Here is a 27,959-nt window from a genome sequence, read left to right as displayed (position 1 = left end):
TCCAAAGTTTTCGCAACCGTAGACAGTCGATTTTATTTATCTTCGAACTATCACTATTTTTTAACCCCACATCATATGCTTCCTCTTGAATGTGCGATTTTTTTAATCTTGCACAAATTAATACTGATTTTCATTTCCTTCGCTTTTCCCTTCTTCACACTTTAAATGCAAATAAAGTAATATTAATGCCACTTCCACTAATTATTTTATACTTCAAGCCATCCTCACCCCATCATCGTAACATTCCTCAGTATTCTTACTCAACTTGCATTATCCAACCTTCATCTACCAAGCCAGATACTTGCACACAGATATACTCCGCTAATAATGTATTTTCATAACTTATTTATAACAAAGCTATTTGCTTTATTCTTGTTCTTCTCCTTCTTCTCACTCTGCTGCATTATCGCATGCTGTTCATGCAACAATTGATTGCGTTGCTGTTGCACCCGCTGTTGCGACGACGACGACTTAATGCGCATCCGGCACTTCCGGCGCCGCTCGCACTTCGTGATACTCCGTCGCCTTGGCGCTGCCATTCGACTGTGTCTAGGTGAAAGTTTCGCCGAACTGCATCACGGCGCCGCAGCACCCACGGTTCCTAGCGCATTCCACCAGCAGTTGGTCGTGCATTGCGCGTTGCTCAGCCTGTTGTTGCTGCTCTTGCTGCTGCGCGCCCCACACCAGCCGTACACGCTCGTGCACAGGTAAAAGTTACTCAATTAGCCAAACGGGATAGCGCAAACGAAGTCCTAACCAACAAGGCAAGTATGCGTTGGCAGAGGCGCCAACTGCCCGGCAGGCGGAGCGCCGAGCTGCGTCATAGTTGAATTTTTATAATTTCACTAATTAAGTAGCTTAAGTAAATTAATGTGACATTTAATTGAAGCAATTAGTTAACGAAGCGATAATTAAGACAACTTACATACATGCATACATACATACTTATAGTCATATTGTATAAGGTAGTGGACAAAAAGTTGAATTTATAAAGAAATTAAGAAAAAAATGTGTAAAAATTAATTTATTTTCATGATCAGTTGTATGTTTGTGTGTGTAACGTGGAGTGGGTGAAACCACAAAGTTCATTTATTATAAGCGTGAAACACATTTTGTACAAATACCAATACACACATATGTATGTATGTGTACAGACATATGTGTTGAAAATGCAAAGCATAAAAATAGCGAAAGGCAACAACAAAAAGCAAATCAATGACGAGAATTTGCATTAAAACCGAAATTAAAATCAAAAATCGACTAAACGTTGCGCCAAATCCCCGCTGAATCCAAACAATTTAAGTTGTTGCACAAACAGTACGCCAGCGAGCGCAGCCGTGCAGCCAGCCGGGCGAAATATTTTGACAATTTATGCACCCGAAGGGGATTACTGCAAATCATCGTTGCATAATTCAAGCGAAAAAGTCAAATATATGCACTGAACATTCCGACTGGATGGCAGCACTGAAAAAATATCAAAACGAACACAAAATAAACAGCAACAAGGCAACTAATTGCAGCGGGAAAAACTGTAAATAACGGTAAATACGCGCATATGCAGCGCATGTGAACTGCAAAATAATAGTGTAAACAGCAAATTGGTGATGTTATTGTGTGCAAAATGCGAATTTGAATGTGTTATAATTGGTGAATAAAATTAATAATTGTTAAACAATTAAGCTTATTTTTTTATTCGTATTGCGAAAAAAACTACACACGCATGTATTTTTCAGCGAATAACAGTTAAATAAATACCGCAAAACACAAGCAAATATTATTTATTAAATTATTGCTGAAGCGAATTTCCTTATGGCAAACGAAAATATTCATATAAGCACTAAGGAGATGTTCACACCGTTGTTACTCAGTTATGTTTTCAGTATTTTACGTCTCTCTTTAGTTTCTTTTTAGTTATTCAATATACTGTGACCAAAAAGTACCCGGAAATTGTAAATAAAACGTAAAATGTTTAATTATTCATCAATATTTGTTTTGTTGCCTTCAAAGTAATCCCCACCAGCGGTAATATACTTACTTATGCCAGCGATTTTTCCAGACCTCGAAACACTTTTCAGAAGCACTTTTTGGGTTGGCCTTCAGATCCTTGTTTTATCTCTTCGATCGAGTGAAAACGGTTTCCTCGGAGCGGCAAACTCAGTTTAGGGAAACAGAAAAACTCATACTGCGAATATAGAAAAGAGGAAGATTTTTTTTAGCGCTTTGGTGTGGTTTTCTCGGCTTTGGCTCGTTTATTTTCCCTCCATTCGGATGATTATTGACTTGTTTGCACACCCATATCTCATCGAATGCTGTAAATGATTGTGGAATCATAGTTCGCACGGTACTCCTTTTGAAAAAAATTCAGCTTTATCGTTTCATACCCAAAATATCTATTAAAATCATTCGAACGGACTCGCGAGAGATGTCGAACTCTCTTGTCATCTCTCCGTCACTTTTTTTTTTTAATTTTAATCAGTTGAAGAGGTCGAGGTCGTTCAGAACGAAGTATGTCTTTAATGATTTCATTCAAGAATTGAAGCTGAGGAGAAGATCCTCAAGAAAACTAGGTATGCCTTTAATGATTTTATTCAAAAACAGAAGTCGAGGAGGAGACCCTCAAGAAAAAGATAACTTTAATTCCGTTTGGAGGTATTCAAATACTGAGGCTTATACTTTTTTAGACACTCAGTGATTACATATATTTATTTATAGTAAGTAGTTTTTTTATTTATGCGTTAAAAACTACTCAAAAAAAAAGACCATTAATCCTTAAAAATAATATGCCATTTTATGGAGCTATATACCCTCCATTTTAATCCATTATGCTTATAAAGTCCAAGTAATTTTTGAAGTCCTGATTTGAAGTAAAGTTTCTGCTGTCCAAAAAATTTTGCAGAGATCGGAATAAGTAATAGTACGAAGGTGCCAGCTCAGAAGAATATGGTAGGAGTGGTAACCCTTCTCCATTGATCAATGCTGGTTTCTACTTCTTGTCATAAAATATTTCCAGCTTATCACATTACATGTCAAATTTAATCGTGGTATGTCGGACAAAAGCTCAAAATAACGAACCCTGTGAAATCCTACTAAATCGCAAACAAGTCACTTTTCGTCCTCATTAACAATACGCTTCAAAAATTTCTAACTTCTTTGACGTTTGATAAGCAATTCACAGTCGTTAATACGAGGAAGCAAATTTTCTTCTGTAAGGACTGAGGAACCTATAAGTCAAACATCGAATCGTGACTTGTTTTACGGCGATTTACAATTACCAACGACTTTATTTTATCCATATCGGCTTGAAGAGTCCCGAACGAAATTGTGCCAACCAATATTGCCATCGGCATTCGGTCAACACATTTTCTCCGTAAACATCACATCATTTTCGCCTTGCTTGAACGGCATTTTTCCCACTTTTAATAGTAAAACAGTAAAATATGCCAAAAATGCAGTTTTCGATTTTCCATCATAGAGATATAGTGTACTAATAACTCGTATAGTAATAACTCTTCTTCTTTCTTTGTAAGGCAGTACTCGACGGCGGGACGGGTGGACCATTTCTTTTTTATTATAGTTGGCATTCGAAGAAATCTTAACGTGACTTAAAAAAATTGGTTGATATATTTCAATTATGCCTGATTCATGTTAAATATTTCCTGAACTTAAGTTCTCGAAGTTTTTCGCAATTCTTAATTCATTTAAAGCAGCCATCTGTTTCAACAAAAACCGGCTCACAACCTTTGCACTCCCATAAAATACCACAATTCTCAAAAAAAAATGCGAAATCCAGACAGGTAAATTATTTTTGTTAAATTCAGTGAGTAAATATGATTGCGGTAAATGTGTGCACACATACAAACACAATTCAATGCAACTGTAGGTAAATTGTAGTTTAAAACGATTGGGCAATAAAATATTGCCAATGAAACGAGAATTACAGTTATAACTGTAAGGGAAATTTATGTATACTGAGTAAAGAATATATTTTTTATTTAAAAATAGGGAAGTTAACGCAGACATAGTTAAATATACAAGCATTTATGAACATATTATATGAAACGACACATCCACACATACACACATATAAAAGCGAACTTGCATTTGTATATATCCATATATCTAGAATACCATTTACATATATAAGAACATTGTATGTTAAACAAATTTATAAGAACTCTAGCTATAAACATTATGAAATAAAAAAAAAATTAAAAAAAAAAATTCTCCTTAAAAATAATATACAATATTTAAGCTGCAGATAGTTAAGGCGTAGTGTGAAAGGTGAAAGGCGATGATGCGTTCACAAAAACAATAATGAAAGTCGACTTCAAGTTGAAGAGATGGCGCGAAGCATCTTAAAATAGTTATAAAAAGTTTCAGTGAGTTTGAGCTAAGACACAAAATAAAATAAATTAAAATAAAAACAACACAGATCAACAGATTTCAATAAAACGAAAAAATTACAAAAGTCAAAGATCAAAACGCCAACTCGATAAATATGTAAGTGACTGTAGATATATACATATATGAAATGGTTTGGCAAAATTAATATTTTGTTGAACAAACTCACAAGCAACACCTTTGCATATATATACAAACTTAAAAAGTAAATATAAATGAACTGAGGGCAGCTTTTTTTGACACTTGATGTGACAACGAATTTATGAAAATTATTATGTAAATAGATTCAGCCAGATTTCGTTTTTATAATTTTACGCAAAGCTGCCACATTTTTAAATTTAACATGTTAGAACTTAAATTCAAGCTAAAATGGCGCATATGATTTTGCAAATAAGCAGAATTTGTCTTGCTCTCTCTCTCTCTAGTTCCCTCTCGCACTCGAAAAATAACGATAAACCGGCAATGAATTTCAACATTTGAAAGCCGTAGTGAAAATAATTTACATTAGTGTGTGTGAAACATATAAAATATATAGTTATAAAAATAATGAAAAGCATATGTAAACGAGGAAGTGGAAAATAAAAGAATTGAAATGAAATAAATCAAAAATAGAATATAAATTAAAAAAGTGGTGTTTTAATCTTAAGAAGCTCTACTGATTTTGTTTTTTTTTTTTTATTTCCTAAAACGCAAAAATATAGTTAGCAAATGCTAATATTTGGGCAAATAGCCGCGCTTCAACCCCTGATATCATTCGGACACTTTTTAAAGAATCCACCTGAAATTCTTGTACTAAACTTCTAAAAGATGCGTCTTAGAAATTAGTTGAGGTTTGCACAGCGTCCTAAGGTTTATTGTGAACAAAGGGGATTCCCGCGTGGGTAGGATAACCCCTTACAGGATCAGCTAATGTGAAAAAATACGTGTTTTGGTTAAAACCTTAATTTAGAACTTGGACGAAGGAAAAATAAACTGAAACTTGGATTTTATTTATTTTTCGCAGACATTTTTACAAAAAAAGGAAAAATTCTGTGAAAATTTCGCGATATTTTATTTTTCAAATAGCTGTAATCGAAAAAAAGTCTTCGTCCAAGTCTTTAAGAGTTGTATCTCAAAGAGAGTGTAAAATTTCATGAAGATCGGTTGAGTGGTTCTTGAAAAAGTTTCAAGAAAAAACGTGTTTAAAGACGGCTCATTTAGCCCAGCTAGCCTCGAGCGCACAAGTTCTCAAGACTATATCTAGGAAACTATTACTCGGATCAACTTTAAAATTTAAGGCACTATTTCAAAAGTGTTGTAGAATTTATTAAGATAACAAAAAAAATCGATTTTTTGAAACTCGTAAGCTCTTAAAATGTTATATCCCCCTAAACCGTGTTTTGTCACAAAAAAGGCTTTTTTTATCAAAAATTTACTATATACTCGTGGTTTCGTAGTCCATTCACAAAAACAGCATAAGATTTTCGATTACATTTTTAATAAATTTTTATAAAAATTAGAGCGGCTTCAAATTTTGAGAAATCACACGCCGAACTCTGTTTTACCTTAGAGGAAACAAATAAGCAAGTTTTGGATTTTGTTAAGTCCGAAAACATAGATATTCTAGATTCAAACCACCAACTTTAAAAGATTGACCTCGTGATTTGTTATTGGTCATTACGAATGACAGAGACGAAAATTGAAGTATTTTAACCTCAAACGGCATATCGGTTGGGATCATCGGTATACTCCGATTCAAAACTTACTCGCTTCAAATTTTCCTTTGAGTATTGTAACGCAAATCACAATTACTTGCCACCACACACGTTCCGTTACACAGTTTTGCTTGGTTTAGTATGTTTTGAAGCATGATTACTACGGTGCCAACCATTAGGCGTGAATTGTGCGTTGGCAAGCCAGTCTCATCCAAGGAGTTTAAAAATTGAATAGTTCGTGGCTTCATCTTCATTCATTGCTTAACCAATAGATTTGAATTCATGCATTGATCCGATGTCCTTATTCTGTACTCGTTGGTTAGGTCTCCTACATCTTTATTTTTTGCAGCTAAAAATGTTCGCTCACTCAATAATTCATAACCTTTTGTGGTTAGTAATGATGTTTGTTGATAAGTTCGTCTTTCGATGAGACACAGTTACAGAAATTATCAACCTTATAAATAAACTATTGCACATGACATAACACAGATTTTCGATCAAAAGTAAAGCGCTTTATGTATCCTTTATTCATCTCAAGCTCGTCATTTCTGGGTAGGATACGATTTTTGATGCAAAATATCTTCAGAAGTCGAATTGTACTGACTTTGAATATAAAAGGATACAAAGTACTCTATGTCCTTACCCTGGTTTTAAGCTACCTCTCCACCAATTCTCAGCCAAATCGGCTGAGTCGATCTTGAGTTATAAATGGTGTAACTAACACGACTTTCTTTTATATATACATATAGATGTACATTTGATATAATATATGACTCCCATAAAACGGATTATTCAGATTATTTCCGGTATAATGACAATGACAGTGAAAAAAATGGAATATTTGCGATGTTTTGAAATTCACAAATGGATATAACCGCTCAAGGCCTGTTGGCAGTATAATCCGTAAACCAATATCAGTACCAGTTATCATAGCATATTTAGATTAAAAAGAACTTTAAAGTAAAATTTTGATTGGGGTACAATTTATCCCACTCTGGCATTCAGGAAAGATAAAAAAGGTGTGCTCTGTGCAGAATATTCCACAAACCTTATTTCTTGCATAAGGACGTGCAACTTTTACGAAGATGTAAAGTTCAGCTAATTCAGCTGTAACGGTAAAACCTTTTTCATATCCACATGGCCAGCTAACTGGTTACTAGTCTGTCCACGAATCGTCTATTCTCTCATTATATTCAAAAAAGTATTTAAAGTTCAATAGTTAAGACCGATAACAGGCCATTTGCTAATCCTATTAAATAAATTTTAAATATTTTGTAAATTCAAATCGATTTCGTAAGTACGCTTTTTGATTACATATTAAACATTATTAAAACACAAGCTATTGCAAATTACCTAATTACGTCGGCATTTGGTTTCAGTCACAGTTAAGCGACTAATATTCTGTGTGTGCAGTTTGCCAAAGCAATTGGCCACGGTAATGCCATTGTGTGAAGCAGAAATTTTCAATCAACCTCATTCAATTATTTTGCATGGTCTTTTAAAATATTTGCGTAATTGTAGAGTAATTAAATTTTTATTAGTTTATCCATTGGAATAAGCCTATTTAACCAATTAGTGAAAGTAGCGTGTAGTGGAGAGTAATAAATGCACACACACATGCATATTCTGCATACCAGCAACAAATTAGCAGAGATAATTTGTTATCGAGCACACACCGACATACATGAAATGGTTTATAATTATCCTGGTTGGATTTTAATATTTTTCTCTCAGAAAAACACTTTTTTATTTGTTTCACAGGCAGAGTAGAGAAATTCAATTATTCATGAAATACTATTAAAGTGGGGAAACGTAAGCTGTAGAAAGTAAGTGACATTTTTTAGGCTTAGTTAGAGTATCGACAAACCAACCTCATATCTCTTTTAGTAAAATTGAGAATATTTATTTTCTATTTTTTTTTTTAATTATTTTCCGAGACCCATGGTTTTAGTGGCTCTCGGAATGAATGGAAAAATAATATTTAAGGCAGAAGTTCATATTGTTATTACAACCCTCAATCCTTAGTACCAGAAATATCATCCAAGCAATTCAAAGCCATAGATCCTAACACTCACAAAAGGCATGCTCTTCCAGCCAGTCACATAAATATTTATTTTGTTATTATCAGCCACTATTCTCATTTATGGTTTTGTGCACATCGCTGACATCGCTGACATCGCCGAAACCAGAAATTTCCGATTAATCCTCACCGAACCACATTAACAGTATAGAATGGCTTCGTTAAATGAGTCATCACTTCAGTATCCGCAGAGCTTATTCATATATGACAACAATAATTTCTCCTTGAACTGCACATTAGATGCGTTGCTCGCTGGATATGCCATGAATTTCGGTATGCAAACTTCGATAATGAACACCGTAAACTGCAGGCGAATTAATTTCATTCGAGAGCCGAGCAAATGCTTTGCCGAATGTTTAGTAACGATGTGTTCATGTGCAAGTAACGTGCCAATAGTGCTAACTAAATTGGTGGAATAGTGAGTTAGAGGGTGTGTGAGTATGAATGACGTGTAGGAAAGTTGTGATTAAACAATGAATGTATTGTGGTTACTATTTGGCTTTAATTGATAGTAAAAAGAGACTTTCAAATCGCTGCGGAATGTAAAATATGGCAGACCTTGAGGTTTCATTAATTTCGAAAAGAAAACTTTTCCTTTAATTACCACGCGACTGTAATTCAGAGCGTACGCGCACTGACTGGTTTCGGTAGAGGGCTTTCCAAGCTAACGAACGAGCGTCTGGTGAGTTGTCTCCGAGCACCTGAAGAGTTAGTAATAAGTGCTGTGTTTCGGTACACCAGGCCTGTTTGGAGGGCCGGGAAGAGGACGCTGATGTAGCCGGTAGGATTAACAAATCCAAAGTGAAAACGATGCGCATTGTCTTTTTTTATATCAAAGGCATCGTCCACCATGAATTTGTTCCTCTTGGACAAACCGTCAACGTCAAGTTTTACGTGGAAGTTCTCAAGAGACTCAAACTACGGGTCAATCGGGTCCGTCAAGACATCGCTGCATATAGGAAGTTGCACCACGACCGCCTCGCCTCACACCGGCTTCCGGACTTTTTTTGTTTCCTTGCTTGAAAAGGCCGATGAAAAGGATCCAAGCAGAATTCACCTCGGCTCTCAAGGCTATTCTGGAGAATGTCTTCTGTGACGCCTTCAATGCTTAGAAGTCACGCTGGCAGCGCTGCATCGGCGCAGAAAGAGTCTATTTTGAAAGTTTTTAAATCGACTCAGTTCTATTACTTTCGAGACAAACAACTAAATGTATGCTTCCAAGACAAATAAAATACTACAAAATCTGCTGAGATCTGTCATAAGGAAAATGGTGCTTTCTTCTTTTCAGCAAATTTTAGAAGAACGGGATGAGATAAATTTAATGGATGATTCGGTTCTTTGACCAAAAAACTGTTTTTTCGAAAACCGTTGAACGTAGATTCTATTAAATTACATTTTCCGGGCCGTATTTTTTATCCATTCAAGATTCTTCGTCTTATTGTTATAGCAGACCATGAGTTAACACGTTTTCGAGTCACCAACAGCGCGCCAATGGAAGTCTTAGATTAATTATGAAGGATCTTTTCGCAATTTTACGCCAATTAGGTGACATACCAAGTGAGCCAGTTAACCATTCTAGATTCTTCGTCCCGAGTTAACAACTGATCGTTTCTTCTTTTCAATTTGGCGCCAAGGACATGGAGGAAGAGGATCTTTCTCCTCTGATCTTCCCCCGAAGGGTACTGCGTCGAATATTTTCAGAGCTGGAGCGTTCTCATCCATTCGGACGACATGACCAAGTCAGCGTAGTCGCTTCGCGGGGCTTGGCTACACAAATTTCTCATATCAGCATGGTTACCCTTGAGATCAATCTCTCTCTGTAGAAATCTGTGCAGAGTCTTCTGAAATACCGAAAAGCCTTTGATCCCACTTCACAGCCACAAATATTCCTATAGGGTATGCATTAGCAACAAAGCCACGCGCGTACTTAACCGCATTAGAATTCGACAAACGACCGACGACCAAACGCGCTTAATCCATCGGAACGACCGCACACATAGTTACTCAACACACATACGCATACACACACACAGCCGAGCAGAATACACAAATTCGAACCCACAATTTGCAGCAATGCTTTGTGATCCCCAACGGAATGTTACGAATTGATGAGCAGCACTTAATGCACGCTGGTGAGCATACAGCCAACAACAAAACCAACAAAGCCACCAGAACTACCGCAGACATTCAACACAAAAGTGCCGCAAAGGGTCAGACAGTGAAAAGGAAGGGAGGGGGAGTGGGTATGGGTACGTGGGATGTGTGAAGGTATTTCGGGAGCAGTGGAAATGGCAAGAGAGTGAAAGAAAAATGGGAAGAAAACAAGAACGGAAAGTCTGAAATCAAATTTAGTTCTGTTGTTGCATGAGTGTGACAGTTGGTTAAAAAGCGCGATAAGCAAAACCAAAACAAAAACAAAAGCAAACGCACCGCACAATCATGGTCAGCCGCGGAGTAATAAATCAGCAATGGAAATTATAATGGAAATCAATAAAACTAGCGTTTGCAATCGTCAAAGCCGTAATGCCACAATGCATACACATACATGTATGCGTAGCTGTGAGTGTGTGTGTGTGTATTTGAGCATTCACTTGTTTGGTCGCACGCTGCTGCGATAATTGTGCGACGACTAGTGTGCAAAAACAAATACGAAATGTCAATGGCGGAGCGGAAATTAAATTAAAATCAAACAAATGGAGCAAATACAACAGCAAAAACCACAAAATCAGCATTTAAATGCTGGTCCATACCGCGACCATTCAAAACACATACATACGCACATATGTATAATCAACTTTATTTGGTTAATTAACAACAATTTGGTACATATTCAAAGGCAAAATTTAATCATACAAATATTGTGTGGGTGTGTGTGCGAGTGTGTTGCTATGTGTCTTTTGTGTGCGTGTGGCGGCATTTAAATTCATTAAATAATATTACTTTGCCATTTTTTCGGCTGTTGCGCATAATAACCACAAATATTCACTAAAAAAATAGAAAAGCGCGCAAAAACACGCTGCTGAGGGCTTCACACACACACACCCACCAACACATATGTACACGTGCGCGTGTATTTTTGCAAACCCACGCAAAGCTCTCATGGAAACGAATATGGGTGTGTATAGCATTACATTTACATCGAGCGAAAAAATGTGTGTATATACTTACATTGATTTAATAGAACTCATAAATAAGATTACATAATAATACGTTTGCTTACATATGTACATAATCGTTGTATAAATACGCACACAACTACAAACACCACATTTTATTTTATATTCTTTGTGAAAAAATCGCCATTGCAAATACACAAATGGCCGCACAAACTTACTTAAATATACTTATGAAACTGCTATATATATGTATACATATGTGTATGTAAATGAAAATGAGCCATAAACGACACGTAAGTAAGGTCACTTTGTAGAGTTGAGAAAAATGTGTGGAAAATAAGGAGAATTGCTAACAATCGAGCATCAAAAGACACGAAGGCACGCCTGGTGGCCAAGTCCTAATAAAAATATGTACAAGTGCATGTATGTATAACCACTAATATCTAAAAATATATCTATGCATTGTAATGCCGCTTAAGCGTCACCGCAAATTCCCAACGTTTAATGATAAGTGGTTCCACAGCGCTGGCATTGCCGCGGGCGCAGCCAGGAAGATACGAAAACAGCGTGTGACAATAAACGGTGTTGCACAGTGTCTTAGAAGCGCACATTTTTCATTCTTTATGCCATCTATTATTTCCTACAGGCAATAAAAATATAAAAGCAAATAAAATAATTGCTAAATAAAAGTATAGGCAGGAGTATTTCCCGAACTTCTCCATTGGCTTGTTTGAAACAGGTAAATTGAAAAGTTCCCGGTTTGACACATAGATGGCGCTACTAGAATTCATAAGATTTTTAGTTAGCCCTAACTTTCAAAAAGTGCGTGTTTGTGAGTTATATCATTTTCAGTGAAGCAACTTTTGTTAATGTGAAGAAAAGGATAAAAAGGAGTTTCGCGAGTTGATAAAATGTTGCTTTTTGAAGGGAAATAATATTGCTGAAGCAAAACCTTGACTTGATTACGACTTTCCGGGCACTATCCCAGGAAAATCAACTATCAAGGATTGGTATACTAAGTTTAGACGTGGTGAAATGAGCACCAAAAACAGTGAACGCAGTGGACGCCCAAAAGAGATTGTTACAGACGATAATATCAAAAAAGTCCAGAGAATAATTATAGATGACAGAAAAGTGAAGTTGTTTGATATAGCAGGCACTCTAAAGATATCAACAGAACTAGTGAATGATATCATTCACGAATATTTGGGTATGAGAAAGCTCTGTGCAGAATGGCTTCTAAGCGAGCTCAGTTTTGACCAAAAACAACGACGAGTTCATGATTCGAAGCAATGCTTGGAGATGTTTAAGCATAATAAGTCTGAGTTTTTGTGTCGATGTGTGACAGTGGATGACACATGGTTCCATCATTTGACTCCGAAGTGCAATCGACAATCATCCGAGTGAACTGCACACGATGAAACCACTCCAAAATGTGGAAAAACGCAAGGTAAGGTTATGGCGTCTTTATTTTGGGATGTACACCGAATAATTTTTTATTAACCTATTACAAAGCGGTATTGGACTGTTTGAAGGACAAAATCGTTTAAAAACGACCGCATTTGAAGAAAAAGATAGTTCTGTTTCACCAAGTCAATATCACAAGTCAATGAAAACGATAAAAAAAAAATGCATAAATTGAGCTTCGTATAGCTTCCGCATGAGCCGTATTCTCCATATTGATTATTTCCTACTCTAACATCTCAAAAGAAGGCTCACTGGGAAGAAATTCTTGTCGAATGAAGCGGTGATTGCCGAAACTGAGGCCTATTTTGAAGCAAACTCGTACCCCTTGAAGGGATTATGTTGAATGAAAACCAAAATAAATTTTACCAAGGAAATGTGTTTTACTATGGTAAGCCGAGAATCTTTCATTTGAACTGTTCTAACTACTAGAACGTAAGATTTGAGATCAATGATTGATTGATAATTGCTAATGGATAATAATAATAATAATAATAATAATTCTTAATATTTTCGATAAAATAGGTAATATGCTTTCAACTTTATACCGAATGGGCTTTTATAAACGATTTCTTACTCCATTTTTGTCATTTAAAGTCAAGGAAAAAAGTCTACACACGCCTTTTAATTTTAATTACTGCTTTTTACCGACGGAAGCAAGTATAGTATGATGGTTTTGAAAGTGAGGACCGATCTAGAGTTTGGAGAAAAACAAATTATGCGCTTGAAATTAAGAATATTATAACTGCAGTAATAATATCCAATATGGAGACTTTAGCGTTGAGCCTTGGGGTGAGGCGGCTTCATCTAGAGTTAGCCGCTTGATATTATGGAGGGTACTATTGATCGCCATGTCTTTAAAAACATATAAGTAAGGACATAATTTGACGGCAACTGTGGATAGTTTGGCTATTGGAAAGTATTGCCAACAAGGCAACGAACCAAAGTACACGTGGCACCTTGTTCGAGAATGGCTCCTATATAATATCTCCAGACAACTAAATTTACCACCAGAGAACACTTCTTTAATTGCTATCAATTTCCTTGGCCTCATTTCACAAACTGGAAACTCGAAATCTTTAGATAAACTCAAAAATTAGAATCGCTTTTTAAAAATTTTACTTCTATACAATTTAGCTGTTGATGAGCTAAATCCAAAACACTGTGCAACAATTTATAGTCACCGTGTAACCTACACCAGCTGTATTGAGCACTCAAGGCGCGCTCCTTTGCCCACTGGCTGCGCAAATGTGCGGTTGCTGGTCAGCAAACAACCGAGTAACAGTAACCCATCGTTATCTTTAGACCAGTGTGCCCAGCTGCGTGATATCCACAACCGGAGGAACCACAGGTGCAGCCGAAAGTGCTGTCGGCGTCGTCGGACGGAGAGGTGCTAATATTGATGGCATGCTGAAGCCGTTATGCGCTCCCACAAGCATGGGCGTTGTCATGGGGGCGGTAGGTGTGGTCCACGCAGCCGCTGAGGTGTGTATTGTTTTAGGCGGCGACGGCGCTGCAGTTGGCTGCCGCTGATTGAGAGATTTCGGACCGAACATTTGTTTCTGCAGCGTTTTCGTGTGGGCGGCATGTGAGGGCGGTAACAAGTTCTTGTTGTTGGTATTGATGCTGTTGTTGCTGCTGATATCGCTACTGTTGTTGTTGTTGCTTAAGCAACTAGCATTCATGTAGTTCAAATATTGTCTTTGCGGCAACAATTGCGGTTGCGCCACCAACTGCACTTGCTGTTGTTGTTGGCAGCTTGTTATATTTCCCGCGGAGTGCGTTGCTGAAGACGTTAAATACGCGGCTGACAATAGTGCTGCGCCTGTTGGCAACGCTTGCACAGGCGTGCTGACATTTGCAGCTGCAACAACACTCGGTTGTGTTGGTAGCGCACTGGTGGCGTGTATGGCCGCTTGATTAATGCAACTAATTGGATAATTGCTTTGCGGAAGTGCCACGCCGCCAACGGCTGCCAGTGCATCGACGAGCAAGTCATCAGCGGCGACACATTGTTGTGAGTTATTGCCGTCTTCAGCCGCCGCCGCTGGTAATTGTTTTTGCTGCGCTCGTGGTTGCTGTTGCTGGTGTTGTTGTTGCTGCAGATGCTGCGGCTGAAGAAGATGTAGTGCTGTGGTTTGTGTTTCATCCGCCGGCGACATTGCTGGCATGTTGCATGCAGATACGGCTGCCTTGTCGGTTGACAGCGCGTGTGTTGTTGTATCTGAGGGTGTTGTTGCTGTCGTTGCGGCTGCCGTTTGTGTGGCTGACGACAACGTTGACGATGATGGGGTACAACTTGTCGCTGTCAGTTTTGATACCAGCGTCGTTGCATGCCTCAATATCGGCGCATTTGTTGTTGTTGCTATTTGGTTTTCTGCAGCTGATTGTATTTGAGTTGTTGTCATTGCTGTTGTATTTGTTTGCGTTAGCTCACTCAATTCCTTAATTTTATTACCATGAGCGGCGGTTGCGTGCATTGTCTGTGGCAAGTCCATATTTTCATCTTGTAAGTGCCACACAGCTTCTTGCGCCGCCAGCTGTTCTGTCGTCTGTTTCGCATGCAACGACACATCAGCCACTCGCAGCTCCCTCGGTCTTGCCACCTCCGTGGCAGGCAACATTGTTGCAAGATTGTGGCCGTCATTGTTAATTACATCTGGCATTCGATTAGCAGGCATCTGACTAACAACCGCCACCGTCACGTCAGCCGCATCTGCGTGCAGCCCATCCTCCGCCGTCGGCGTCTCCATCGTCTGCAGAAACTCCTGACTCAGCCGCTCCAATACGCCCAGCTTCTGTTTCAGTTGCTCGTTGGACGCGTGCAATTTGCTCTCGACGGCGCGTATGTCACAACATTGCAACGTCAACTCCGCATCCAATTTCTCAATTTGTTGCAACACTTCACGTTTGGTTTGGTAGGCACGTTTCACTTGATGTTTTCGTATTTTCGCGTGCAACTTCAGCAGCATCTCCTCCTCGCGCTGCAGCTGCTTGTTGAGCGCGTAGATCTTTTCCAGCCACACCAGTTGTGCTTCCACGTCCGTCTCGTTCTCTTCACAATTGGCAATAGCTTGCTTATTTGTTTCAATCTTCACGCCTGTCGCCGCACCCCCTCCTCCACCATCTCCACTAAAGTCGCCCTTTAATTTCTTCGAGTGTCGTGCATTCGAATGGAAATCTCTTTCTTTGGATATCCAGTATCCTTGTTCGTTGCCGTTGTTGTTGTTACGCCAATTGTCCTCGACGTCCGCTGATACGATTCGTCTGCGTACAAAGAAAAAGAAGTGCAATTACTGTGAGGAAAACACAAGTGGAGTGAAATACAAGAAGTACTTTAATGAGATCCTACAAATATAATTATATTCGTATCATATGTTACTATGTATATGTACATGTTTGTCGTGTAAACCAAAATATTACTCAAACGAAAGCGCTACCCAATAAGCAAACGAAAAACTTTATTTATATTATTTTCTCCACACCTTTTGGCAAGCGCGTCGAAAAAGAAAAAATTCGAAGGTACTTAGAAACGCTCATAAATTTCAACCGTTAAGCATGTACGCTCTTATATTGGGCAGTCGAAAAGGTCTTTTCGTATTTTGTCAATAGATGTCGTTGCAATCGTACATCTCCAGTACTACTAATCACATTGTGCCATACCATATAGTGTTGCAAAGGCGTGATTTTAGGCAAAGACGTGATTTTAGACAGTAGTTTCGATCAATGCAGAACTCCCTTAATGGAGTAAAGTTGGCTTCAAGAGAAGCCTGTGAAAATTACTTGTCGCAGTTTTTCGCCGAGAAACCAGAAAAGTTTTACACTGATGGAATAATGTCTCTAGCGGAAAGTAGACAAAAAGTGGTCGACCAAAATGGTAAATATTTGGTTCATCAAAGTTCAATATAAATATAAAAAAAATAGTTGAAATTTGATTAGAAATGTGAAAATATTTGACAACTACCCCGTATTTGATTTTTCAAGGGACCTTGCTCTCCTTGGATAAAACAGCTCAGTTTACATACATTATATAACTTTAGAAAGGATTCTTGTGCGAATCGGTTAGAAAATAGTGGGACTAATATAAATTACAAATCAAAGGCTGAGTACACTAAAGTTTTTATGCTTTTGGTCTGAAGAACTTTCCTATGATCTGACAAGTTTGAGTACAAATAAAGTTGAATATAATTTCTTCGGAAAAGATTATAAGAAACATTTTGTAAATCTTTTCGTAACTCTGAATCTACTTAGAACGAAATGAATGTCCCCAAAAATTTCCTGTAACTAAACCAACCCAATAACCGAACCGAACATCTGCTTGTTTGTTGGTGGAACGAATATAATGTTCTTCAAAGAATCTGTATCGATCATTCTGAATAGGTCAACCTTTTTGAGATTCATTCAGAGACTTCAATTTAAAGTACACAGGTTAAGGAAAAACGATATAATTGAAACAAAATTTGGGTTTCGGTTGTAAAATGGTTAAATATTAGTTATATCTGTGAGCGGAGACTTGAAATCATATAAAAAACTCTATTTAAATTTTTTGATGATAGGTTGTTGTAACTTAAGGTTCAGTAATATCCTTGTTGTATTCTGTGTAAACGATTTTTTTTTATATTTTGAACCTCCTTGAAGCCTCTATGCTAAAAAGCTTGAACGTTCCCAAACCTTGGTTTACTGGGTAGCCATTGTTTACATGGAACTTTACGTCTGAGTGCTTTTGTTTGTGTGTACCGTAAGTCAGTTGTATTGGTTTTATTACTTGTAATTACAACAAACACACACAGAATCCGAATCGTATGTAAATAAATGCGCACAACCTGGAAAGGTTGTGTTTACTCGTACGTGTAATTTTTTGCGGTGTCGAAGTTTTTACCCTCGCGGCGCCGTTAACCACACGTGGAGCTTTATTAAAAGTGTTTATAAACAAAAAATAAAACTAATTGCTTAGCAGAAAAAACGGGAAAACGGAATTATTTGTTGTAAGAGCATATTTACAAATATACTTGCGTTTTTTATATTTTTTGAAATTTTACAAACTTTTAATTTAAAATGAAAAAGTAAAGTAAAAAGCTGGTGGAACTTAAAAAATTGAAGCCTTTGACAGCTGTTTATTTTATGAACGTTTTATTTAGTTATCTTTCCATTCTAAATCATGTGGCAGCCTCAAAAATTTTCTCAGCATTTACTCATACTGATTTCATAGCAACTTTTCTAAATTTTCTGGTTTTCTCTTAAGAAGAATGACTTAAATAACTTAAGTTAGCTTAGTGTTTCAATCGTACCCTATATTGTTCACATTAGATGAGCCTTCATTCAAGAAAGGGTCTTTTCGGAAAGTATTGACGCCTTGTTGGGAATTTAATGGAACAGATTATATTTCTGAATTATTATTAATCCTGGATGTAACAAGAGCTATGTGACGTGAATATAAGCCACGTATATATGTACATAGTTTACAACTTAAAGGCCTCAAACCTATGTAGATAAATAATAGCCGAAAAAAATTGCAGAAAAGAAGGAAAATAGTTCAAAGGAAACTCATAACCATACATACCAACTCAGGACTTGACGGCTATTTAATTTTGTTAAGAAACAAAATCGGTCAGATTTGCCAATTAGAATGCATATATTGTCGGATTTAAGCCAGAACTGTTTCCTTTTACAAAATATTCTTTTGAATTCCATAACTATCACTTACTTTTGTAACTACTTCTGACAATTTTTTTTTCCGAAGTGCTTTAATTTTAGTATGAAATATACGGACCTCATTTATGTGAACCTGATTAGCTGTTTTCGATTTGCCTAGCACTACTCTCCAGCGAATCGAACAAATTATGCCAAATGCTCAAACAAAAGGCCAACACTTGTGGTGCAGCCCTGTGCTAACATGTCTTATGTGTATACTCCCTTGCTTTAATTCAATTCGACAGTTTTTTGATGCTTTCACATGTAAATTTTTTGACAAGAGAACAGAAGAAGAGCAGCAGAGAAATAACCGATGGAAGGCAGCTATTATAAGTTATTGGTCTTATTCCAGATTAAGTTTCTTCTGGTTTGGATGAAGTTACCCTCATATCTATGATATTTTTAGGAACTACAGCGAACTCTCTTTTTTTCAACATATGTTAAATTTTCCCTTTCTTTGACCATGATTCGAAAAATGTTTTGTCCGAATATCTGATCTCTTCAGAATCTATCCTTCGATGAAGTATCTTGGCATAATGATATTTTATACAAGTTAGGAAGGGCTAAGTTCAGGTGCAATCGAATATTTTATACTCTTGCCAGTTGCAGGAATCAAAGCTAAGGAAATACCTTAAATGTGCCTTTTGATAACTCATATATTAACCGACATATTCCACAAAAAGTTTCGACATATTCGACATACATATGTTCCCGTTACAACAACAACAATACAAGGTTTGCTAAAAAAAACATCATTTTATTGAAGTGAAAGAATAACGCCATTGGATGTCTAACCCGAATTTCCAATCGGTGGCGGTGGAGAAGACGTTCAAACAAAGCGGGGGCCGATGGATTGCCGGCCGAGCTATTCAAACACGGCGGCGAAGAACTAATAAGAAGCATGCATCAGCTTTCTTGTAAAATATGGTCGAACGAAAGCATGCCCAAAGATTGAAATTTAAGTGTGCACTGACTAACTACCGTGAGACAAGCCTCCTCAACATCGCGTATAAGGTTCTATCGAACCTTGGACCTTAGTTTTAGGACTGGAAAATCTCCAACTGACCAGATATTCACCATACGCCGTGAAAATTTTGGAAAAGACCAGTGCAAAACTAAAGTGGATCGCAATACCAAAACACATACCTCTCCCTTCGATATCGTCGATTTCAAAGCTGACTTCTTTTGCTCTTGGAAAACAGTACTTAATCGGAAAAGAGCAGCCGATGAAATTGATTTATGCCGGATAAGCGAAGCAAATGGGTCTGTTAGGGAACGAGGACAAGACGAGATATATCCTGTCATCAAACAAACAGTCGTCGCACTCGTGACTTGGCTCCCACGTCACTGTTGACAGTCATAACTTTGAAGTCGTAGACAATTTCGTCTATCTTGGAACCAGTATTTACACAACATCTATCTAACTCGATTAGTTTTAGGTGATATATACAACCATTAGGTGAACAAAAGAATTGTGGTCTGTATCAATGTGTCAACCAACACTGAATATTTAATTATCTTATTCCGAGACTCGATTACCGGGAGATCAGTGCAGTTCAAATGAAATTTGATATCACAAGCGGCTCAATTTAACTTCGAACTACACAAATACATATGTGGAGAATGTATTTTTATACATTCAATGAAACGAAAACCCAAAATGTACTCTTAATGTGTACACATGTATGTATGTATATATGTGTGCGTTTACGCGGTTTTCGCTGGCAGCGCCACATTTTTGCTACACTCGTTCGCTAATTTTAAAGCGTTGAAAGCATTTGGTGTTTTAATGTGCACACACTTGCAACAGCACGCCTCGTCAGCGCCTTAACCGCATTGCGCGCCCGCCCTCGCGACCACCGTTTTTCGCAATAATCTATAGGAGTGTATGTATTGGTGTGTATGTGTGTGTGGCACGCACGCATCGTTGCGTTTTATATTAAAATTTCAGTATTTTCGGAGTTTATTAAAATGATTTGCTGTACGAACAACTTTTGTTGGCATTCAAATATCAGCCCGCGCGCCCCTCTCTCACACCTATTTTGCAGCTTTCCCAGCACAGCACCCTGTACACGCATTGGCAACATATTAGATCGCACAATGTGCTTCAATGCATATGTTTAAATCTGTATGCACACACATGCACACATATATATTTGCTCTAACGGTTTTTATATGAGCATCAGCCCGCAGCTTTTTTGTTGTTGCCTATTTATATTGAGCTTGTTTGCATTGCTGCGGTATTGAGGTGCGCGCGTGTGCTGTTTTGCATATGCTGCCACGTATGCGTGTGTGTGTGTGCATGTGTGAGTGTTAGCTTGCTGTAGCCTTCCGCAAATGTTATTTCAACGTTTTCATCCTGGCTTCTATTTGGGAGCATATGATTGTATGAGCGTGTGTACTTGTGGCAGAGCGTATTCTCGTTTATTCAATTGTGTGTGTGTGTGTGTGTCGCATCATTCGTCGGACGTGTGCACATTTTAGCCATCATTTGTCCCGCGGCTTGCCATACAGCTGTCTTTACTGCTACCGAATTTAGTTAGCGATTTGTGTTTTCATTTCTCCAAGGAATGCGTTACCGAGTCACCGTGCTATGCGCTGTTGTTAGATCTTTAGTGCTTTAACAGGCGCCGATGAAAGTATTTTCGATTTTCTCAAAAACGTTACGAAAATTGAAGCAAATATTTACGCTATTAGTTTCTGGAATAGTTGGGAGTATCTTGTTTACGTGACTCTGGCATTCAATATTCGCCGAATATCACTCTTCCCTAAACGGGGTTATATCGCCCTGCAGTAACGATTACAATCACACAAAAGGACGTGTGCAGATCAGTAACCCAAAAACGAGAGATACTTAAATTTAGGTAAATTATGGCATGGTACTTCCACTTCTAGAATTGATCTCCATATACAAAACGTATGCCTTCCACTAACCACCGTGTTGTTAGATCACATAATAAGTCTTAGAATGCAGTCAATAATTAAGCCCAAATGCTTCAATTTCTGTAGTGTTTATTCGAAGGAGCATTGAGGAATCGTGGACTAGACTATTTGGAAATTTGAGTAAACAACTTAGCGAATGCTTTACGAAGCTCAGTGTGTCGATAACAGCGACAGATACCACGCAAAGAGAGAACAAGAAAGGAGAGCCCATCATTGCAGAAAGGTTCAAAGATGGGCTAATGGAAAAAAACGACACTAACCGTGATTAGAGCCTTGAGGGACATTATGTTTTACTGAACCTTTTAGTGGTAAAAAAACTATTGAAGAACAAATGATGTTGCTCTTATGGTTAAAGAAAAACCTTAGATCTAACACAAGGGTATATCAAAATGTTACCTAAAAGAAGCTGCCTAACTATTTGTAATAGAGGCGCTACAAAAGTATACCAATAGGTACAGAGAACAACGTCATAATTCATCAACGTCATTCGGAGTCAGTGGCCTCAGCTTTAAGAGCGCTACGTCCAATTTGTGGTCGTCATAATCCACAGGCACAGTACAAAATGTTCCTTGCCGCTAACGGATCAGTTGAGGAAGACCCAAATCGGTCTCTCAAACGTCGTGACCTACATCCTTTCAAGATCAAATTGACGCAAGAACTGAAGCACTTGACCACCAGAATCTTCTAATGCTCGTGAATTGGGCTGAGCAAAAACTTGAAAATGATATGGTTTTTAATCGAAAAATTATTCAGCAATGAGGCTCATTTCTGCCTTATGGTTTAAAACCGTCGAAAATTGGATTCAGGGTCTGGACTTCTGCTAGCGTGCCCGTGGTAGCCATTCAAAAGAAACCAAATTTCATATACATATAATGGCAGCAAAGGTACTTTCACAGGAATAAAAAATTTCACTGATATCCCGTATAGTTTTCATTTTATTAAAAAAAAAAACGTTTGTACGGCTTGAAAAAACCCGTTATTTATCAAGAGGTATAAAATCACCGTCTGAAGAACAACGTGCTTTGCTGAAAAAAAAATCAATAACCGACCAGATATTCACCATGCGCCAAATCTTGGAAAATACCCGTGAAAAGTGGATCGACACATACCTCCCCTTCGTCGATTTCAAAGCTGCTTTTGGCAGTACGAAAGGAGCTGCCTTTATGCCGCGATGTCTGATTTTGGTATCCCCGCAAAACTAATACGGCTGTGTAAACTGACGTTGAGCAAAACCAAAAGCCACGTCAGGATCGAGAAGGACCTCTCCAAGCCGTTCGATACCAAACGAGATTTCAGACAAGGCGACTCCCTTTCATGCGACTTCTTCAATCTGCACGTGGAGAAAATAATTCGAGCTGCAGAACTAAATATGAAAGGTATAGTACCTAATACATTCTATAAGAATGTACAGCTGCTGGCGTACGCCGGTGGCATCGATATAATTGGCCTTAACAACCGCAGAATATCTCCTGCCAACAGGTGCTACTTTGGACTGAGTAGACAATTGAGACGTAAATTCCTCTCTCGACGAACGAAAACCACACTTTATAAGTTACTCATTATTCTCGTCCTGGTATGTGGTGCAGAAGCTTGGACGATGACAACAGCTGATGAGTCGACGTTGCGAGTTTGCGAGAGGAAGGTTCTGCAGAACACTTATGGTCCTTTGCCCAGTTTCCGCCGAGTGAAGCAGAGGAAGAGGAAGACCTCCACGCCGCTGGAAAGACCAGGTGGAATCTCCAATTGGCGCTGTTGTTAACTCGGTTAAAAGCGCGTAAGCGGCGTCTACATCAGTAAAGATGAAGAAAAAAGAAGCTATTGGAAAGCTGACGGAGTTTTCACCAAGATTTATGCGTAGGCTTTTCGAAACCGTAGATAAACCAACACTGTCTGGCAGAGGGCGCTCAGCTTTCACCAGATTAAGGTTGAAGCATCCTGGTTTACATATTAGCCGACTCAATAAATTTGTGACGGCTACCAAACGCTTTGTAGATTTATGATGGTCTTTTTGAACCATACCTAGAAATTTCGGGCATCACAACGGACAAGGGATTATTTGTGGTCCTACGAATTTTATAATCATTACTCATTACTGGTATATCAAAGCAATTTTGTATATAGTTCGAACAATTTTCGTGAATATATAAATATTTGTTGGCTTTTTCATTTTGTTTTCGTGGAGCCAAGTTCAAGTTTTTTTTGCAAATCCTAGATCATATACCTATTCTACACTGTTGCAAGCGCATGTGTGACATGAAAGTCAAATAAAACTAAGTCATGTGTGCCAAAAAACAAAATTTAAAAGATATAAGAGAGGGGTCACGGATGTGGAGAGACCTCAGTCACCCAAAGAAAGTTAAATAAAAACAAGAAAAAACGTTAACTTCGGTTGCACCGAAGCCCAATACCCTTCACAGGTGCATTTCTGTTAGTAACTATGTGTTCCGTTTGTATGGAAGCTTTTCCATCCGTAATCCGTTCTGAACAAGTTTTTTAGAGATTACATTGTTACCTTAAAAAATAATCTATACCAAATTTCGTGAATATATCTTGTCAAATGTGATAGTTTTCCATACATGCATTTGATTCCGATCGTTCAGTTTGTATGGCAGCTATATGTTATAGTGGTCCGATATCGGCCGTTCCGACAAATGAGCAGCTTCTTGAAGAGAAAATGATGTTTGCAAAATTTCAAAACGATATCTTAAAAACTAAGGAACTAGTTCGTATATATTCAGACAGACAGACGGACAGACAGACGGACATGGCCTAATCGACTCAGCTCGACATACTGATCATTTATATATATACTTTATAGGGTCTCCGACGATTCCTTCTGGCTGTTACAAACTTCGTGACAAACTTAATATACCCTGTTCAGGGTATAAAAATAATTTCTTATTCAGTTGGTTGTCACATATTTAGCATAGACCAAACTTTTATTATTTGAGTAGCAGATTTTTCTCCGCTTTTGTTTTTGTTATTGTTACTGAGCGAATGCATAATGAAACTGAGTAGAAGTTGCCACGGTGATCTAGAAAAAAGGCAAATAACATGAACTCATACATATGTAAATACAAGGCTTTTAGGGCTCGCACCTCTGCGCTACTGATAAGCACACAGTGCACTCACACACACGCACACTTGCGCACACGCACACATTTATGTATGTATTTATGCAAGAATAATGAAAATATCTCAGTAATAACTTTCGCAGGTGTGCATGTTCATGCGTGTTAAGCATTTTACAACAAAAAACCAACACACACACACTCGCTCAAACATGTCAGTGGAAGCTGTCCGCCGGGCGCGCACAAAAAGTTCATAAATCACCCAGAGGCCAGTGCGAAAAAATTAAGCGCCAGACACAAAAAATTCATACACGAGCATTTCACGACTTTTTTTTTTACATTCGCCGAACAAAATACTAAAGTACCCCGCTGCAAAAAGTATGGCAGCGCTGGGCGGACAGCGCGAGTGCGACGATTTTATTCATTCATTATACATTATGCATCGAATTCTTGCACGTCTGCAACTGCCAGCGAGCCCCTATGTGCGTGCATGTGTGTGTGTGTGTGTGTAACGAACTTTACGTTTGACAATTTCATTGCAAATGCAAATTTAAGTCCTCACTAATTTAAATACATTCATATGACAGAAAAAATGCCTTTTTAATAACTCAATGTCAACGTGTTTCCATTTAAAAATTACGGTGGCGCCACATTCGGTGGCACTGCAAAGAGTGACCACTCATGGGTGAAATGGGAATGAGGTTCCATTAAGGCTCAGAGAAAAATGAGACAACGTACTTAAAAAAATATATAAAAATGTATTGAAAGCACCAGGATATTCAGTAAAATATGCCAAAACAGGAATGTTGGTTTGGCTCTGCACAACATCATGCTGAAAGTGACGCAAATAAATCCGTTCTAGATGACATTTATATCACAGAAAAAGTCATCACTTAGTTTATTATATTCCAGAGACATTCGTGGTCGTTAAAAAATCTATGAAAATATATACCCATAATACTTGGGTAATAGGGCCTTTGTTAGAACGCTTTATGGTATATACATGTCGTCATATAAAATCCGTACCAGTTATCTCGAAACCCTTATACTTTGTAATAAAAAAAACTTGCAACTGATAATCTTCTCGCTTTGATAAGATTTTATCGCTGAAGACGAGGGTGAGTGCGAACTATTTAAAGACAACAGTCGATCCACTAAAAATTTAGATAACGAAATTGAATAAGCTAGACATTGCTCAGCATTACAGAACGGTGATTGTTGTAATATTGCCTTTGGTTTACATTTTGTATATATACGTTCCAATTAATCTGCGGTGTTGACAAGGTAAGCAATGTTGCTTGGCTGACCGTGTATATGATTGCTCTCTGTATACTCCCATAGTTATTCAATAGAATTACACAGATCTTCTTCATGCCTAGTTTCCGCGGAGAGAAATAGAGATGTCATGATTATTGTAGTGTACCTACGAACCTACTTCGTATTCCATTTTGGACCCCACCATATAATAGAGGTAGGCTTCTCTCCTACTAAACCTTTTCCCTATCCTCATTTATAGGGAATCTTCTTCTTTTCTGGCGTAGACACCGCTAACGAGGTTAAAGCCGAGTTAACAACAATGTGGCGCCGATTGGAGATTCCAAGCGAAGCCAGGTCCTTTTCCACCTGGTCTTTCCAACGGAGTGGAGTCTTCCCCTTCCTCTGCTTCCCCCGGCGGCTATTGCGTCGAATATTTTCGGAGCTGTAGTGTTTTCATCCATTCGTATGACAAGATCTAGCCAGCGCAGCCGCTGTCTCTTAATTCGCTGAACTATGTCAAAAACGTTGTACGAGTATATCTCATACAGCTCATCGTTCCATCGTATGCGATATTCGCCGTTGCCAGTGCGCAAAGGACCATAAATCTTCCACAGAAACTTTTTCTCGAAAACTCGTAACGTCGACTCATCAGATGTTGTCATCGTCCATTCCTCGCTACCATATAGCAGGACGGGAATAATGAGTGACTTATAGAGTTTGGGTTTTGTTCGTCTAGAGAGAAATTTATTTCTTAATTGCCTACACAGTCCGAAGTAGCACCTATTGGCAAGAGTTATTCTTCGTTGGATTTCGAGGCTGATATTGTTATTGCTGTTGATGCTGGTTCCAAGATAGATGAAATTATCTACGACTTCGATGTTATGACTATCAACACTGACGTAAGAGCCTAGCCGATTGTGCGACGACTGTTTGCTTGATAACAGGAGATATTTCGTCTTGCCCTCGTTCATTACCAGACATTTACAGGAAATACTCATTCGAAAGGAACTATTGAAATCTAACCTTAAGAGAAATTAATCTGATTATGTTTAGAATGGCGCAGTGTTCTTAAGATTTTCAACACCAACTTCCTAACTCCTTAATTCTAAAAGCTAAACTTGCTGCTATCTTCTGAATACACACGCCTTTGCAAAGATTATGCAGAAGTATATTAAGCTTCAGTTATACATGAGTTAATAACCCTCTTCACAGGCTATTCTCTGAATTCCATTTATTTTCCTGATATTTTTTTGCTTCTTTAATGGTGGCCACCAAACCAGTGCTCAATAAGTTAGCATTGGTCTTATTTAGAGTCTTCAAAACGTGAAATTAGTATATACCTTTCCTTATATATAGTAAAGTGAATGGTAGCTTTTGTTAGTGAGATTGACAAATTAGTTACTAGGTATATCAAGATCTCTAATGAAAATATAAAATCACGATCTCATATGTTTATATAATACCATACATAATCGGAATCGGTTCATAATTTCTTCTCATAACAAATACCGTAAACATCTAAAAGTATTTCCAAAGAACCCACCTAAAACTCGAAGCACACTCAGCCTTACTGCACTTGATTTAAATGTTTCCAAGCTCTTTTCACCAGCTCAGCCGAACTCACCGTAAAAGTGACAATACCCGGCACTAGCTTAAGCCAAACAAATTCTCGCCTCAGCACACACACATATAAGCACTTAAATCTACGCACCGCCAAAAACAAAACACACAAAAAATGGCGAAAGTGAACTTACCAATATATATCTCCACGTTAGCATCATCATCACGGCCAACACCATCTGCGGCGCCAACAGCAACGCCATCACCGTAATGAACGAGGCTGGTATCAGCAACGCGAACATCATTGAATTCATTAAGCGGACTATCGGCCAATGCCACATCGGTGCACGCCTCCAAATCGGGCTCAGCGTGCGCCTCATCCAGGCCATTCAGGTACGTTTCGAGTAGGTAATTTTTACCCAATTCACGCTCGCGGACGCGATGCTTCTCCTCCTCAATTTTCGAAATTTGTCGCTCCTTTTCTCTGTTTGTGTGTGTGTGCGTAGGAGGTGTATTTTTTTACCGCACGCAAAATGAGCAGAAAGGTGTAAAAGGTGTAGGGGATGAGAAAGAGTGAATGAGTAAACAAGGCATAAGTAAACAAAATATGCAACAGCATACAGAATCGTGTTTAATAGCAAATACATATAGGAAGTACAGTTACTTACAAGAGTGTCCAGGA

At 38.1% G+C, this 27,959-nt stretch overlaps 2 protein-coding genes across 2 annotated transcripts in view; one reads left to right on the top strand and one right to left on the bottom strand.

Moving 5' to 3' along the window:
- The window catches only part of LOC126763051 (dual specificity protein kinase splA), a 100,050-nt gene extending 97,499 nt beyond the window's left edge, over positions 1-2,551 (top strand). Inside the window, exon 8 of the mRNA XM_050480229.1 lies at positions 554-2,551. Within this exon, the coding sequence (XP_050336186.1) occupies positions 554-711 (158 nt within the window). The 3' untranslated portion in view covers positions 712-2,551. The remainder of the gene's footprint in view (positions 1-553) is intronic.
- An 8,397-nt stretch (positions 2,552-10,948) lies between these two features.
- LOC126763044 (uncharacterized) overlaps positions 10,949-27,959 on the bottom strand; it is a 77,695-nt gene continuing 60,684 nt past the window's right edge. Inside the window, 3 exon segments of the mRNA XM_050480217.1 lie at positions 10,949-15,951; positions 15,954-16,022; positions 27,472-27,761. Of these exon segments, the coding sequence (XP_050336174.1) occupies positions 14,057-15,951; positions 15,954-16,022; positions 27,472-27,761 (2,254 nt within the window). The 3' untranslated portion in view covers positions 10,949-14,056.

This window comes from Bactrocera neohumeralis, chromosome 6 (genome assembly GCF_024586455.1).
Source record: "Bactrocera neohumeralis isolate Rockhampton chromosome 6, APGP_CSIRO_Bneo_wtdbg2-racon-allhic-juicebox.fasta_v2, whole genome shotgun sequence".
Taxonomy (NCBI): domain Eukaryota; kingdom Metazoa; phylum Arthropoda; class Insecta; order Diptera; family Tephritidae; genus Bactrocera; species Bactrocera neohumeralis.
The sequence above is the reverse complement of the archived record's forward strand: the minus strand, read 5'-3'. Positions and strand labels throughout refer to the sequence as shown.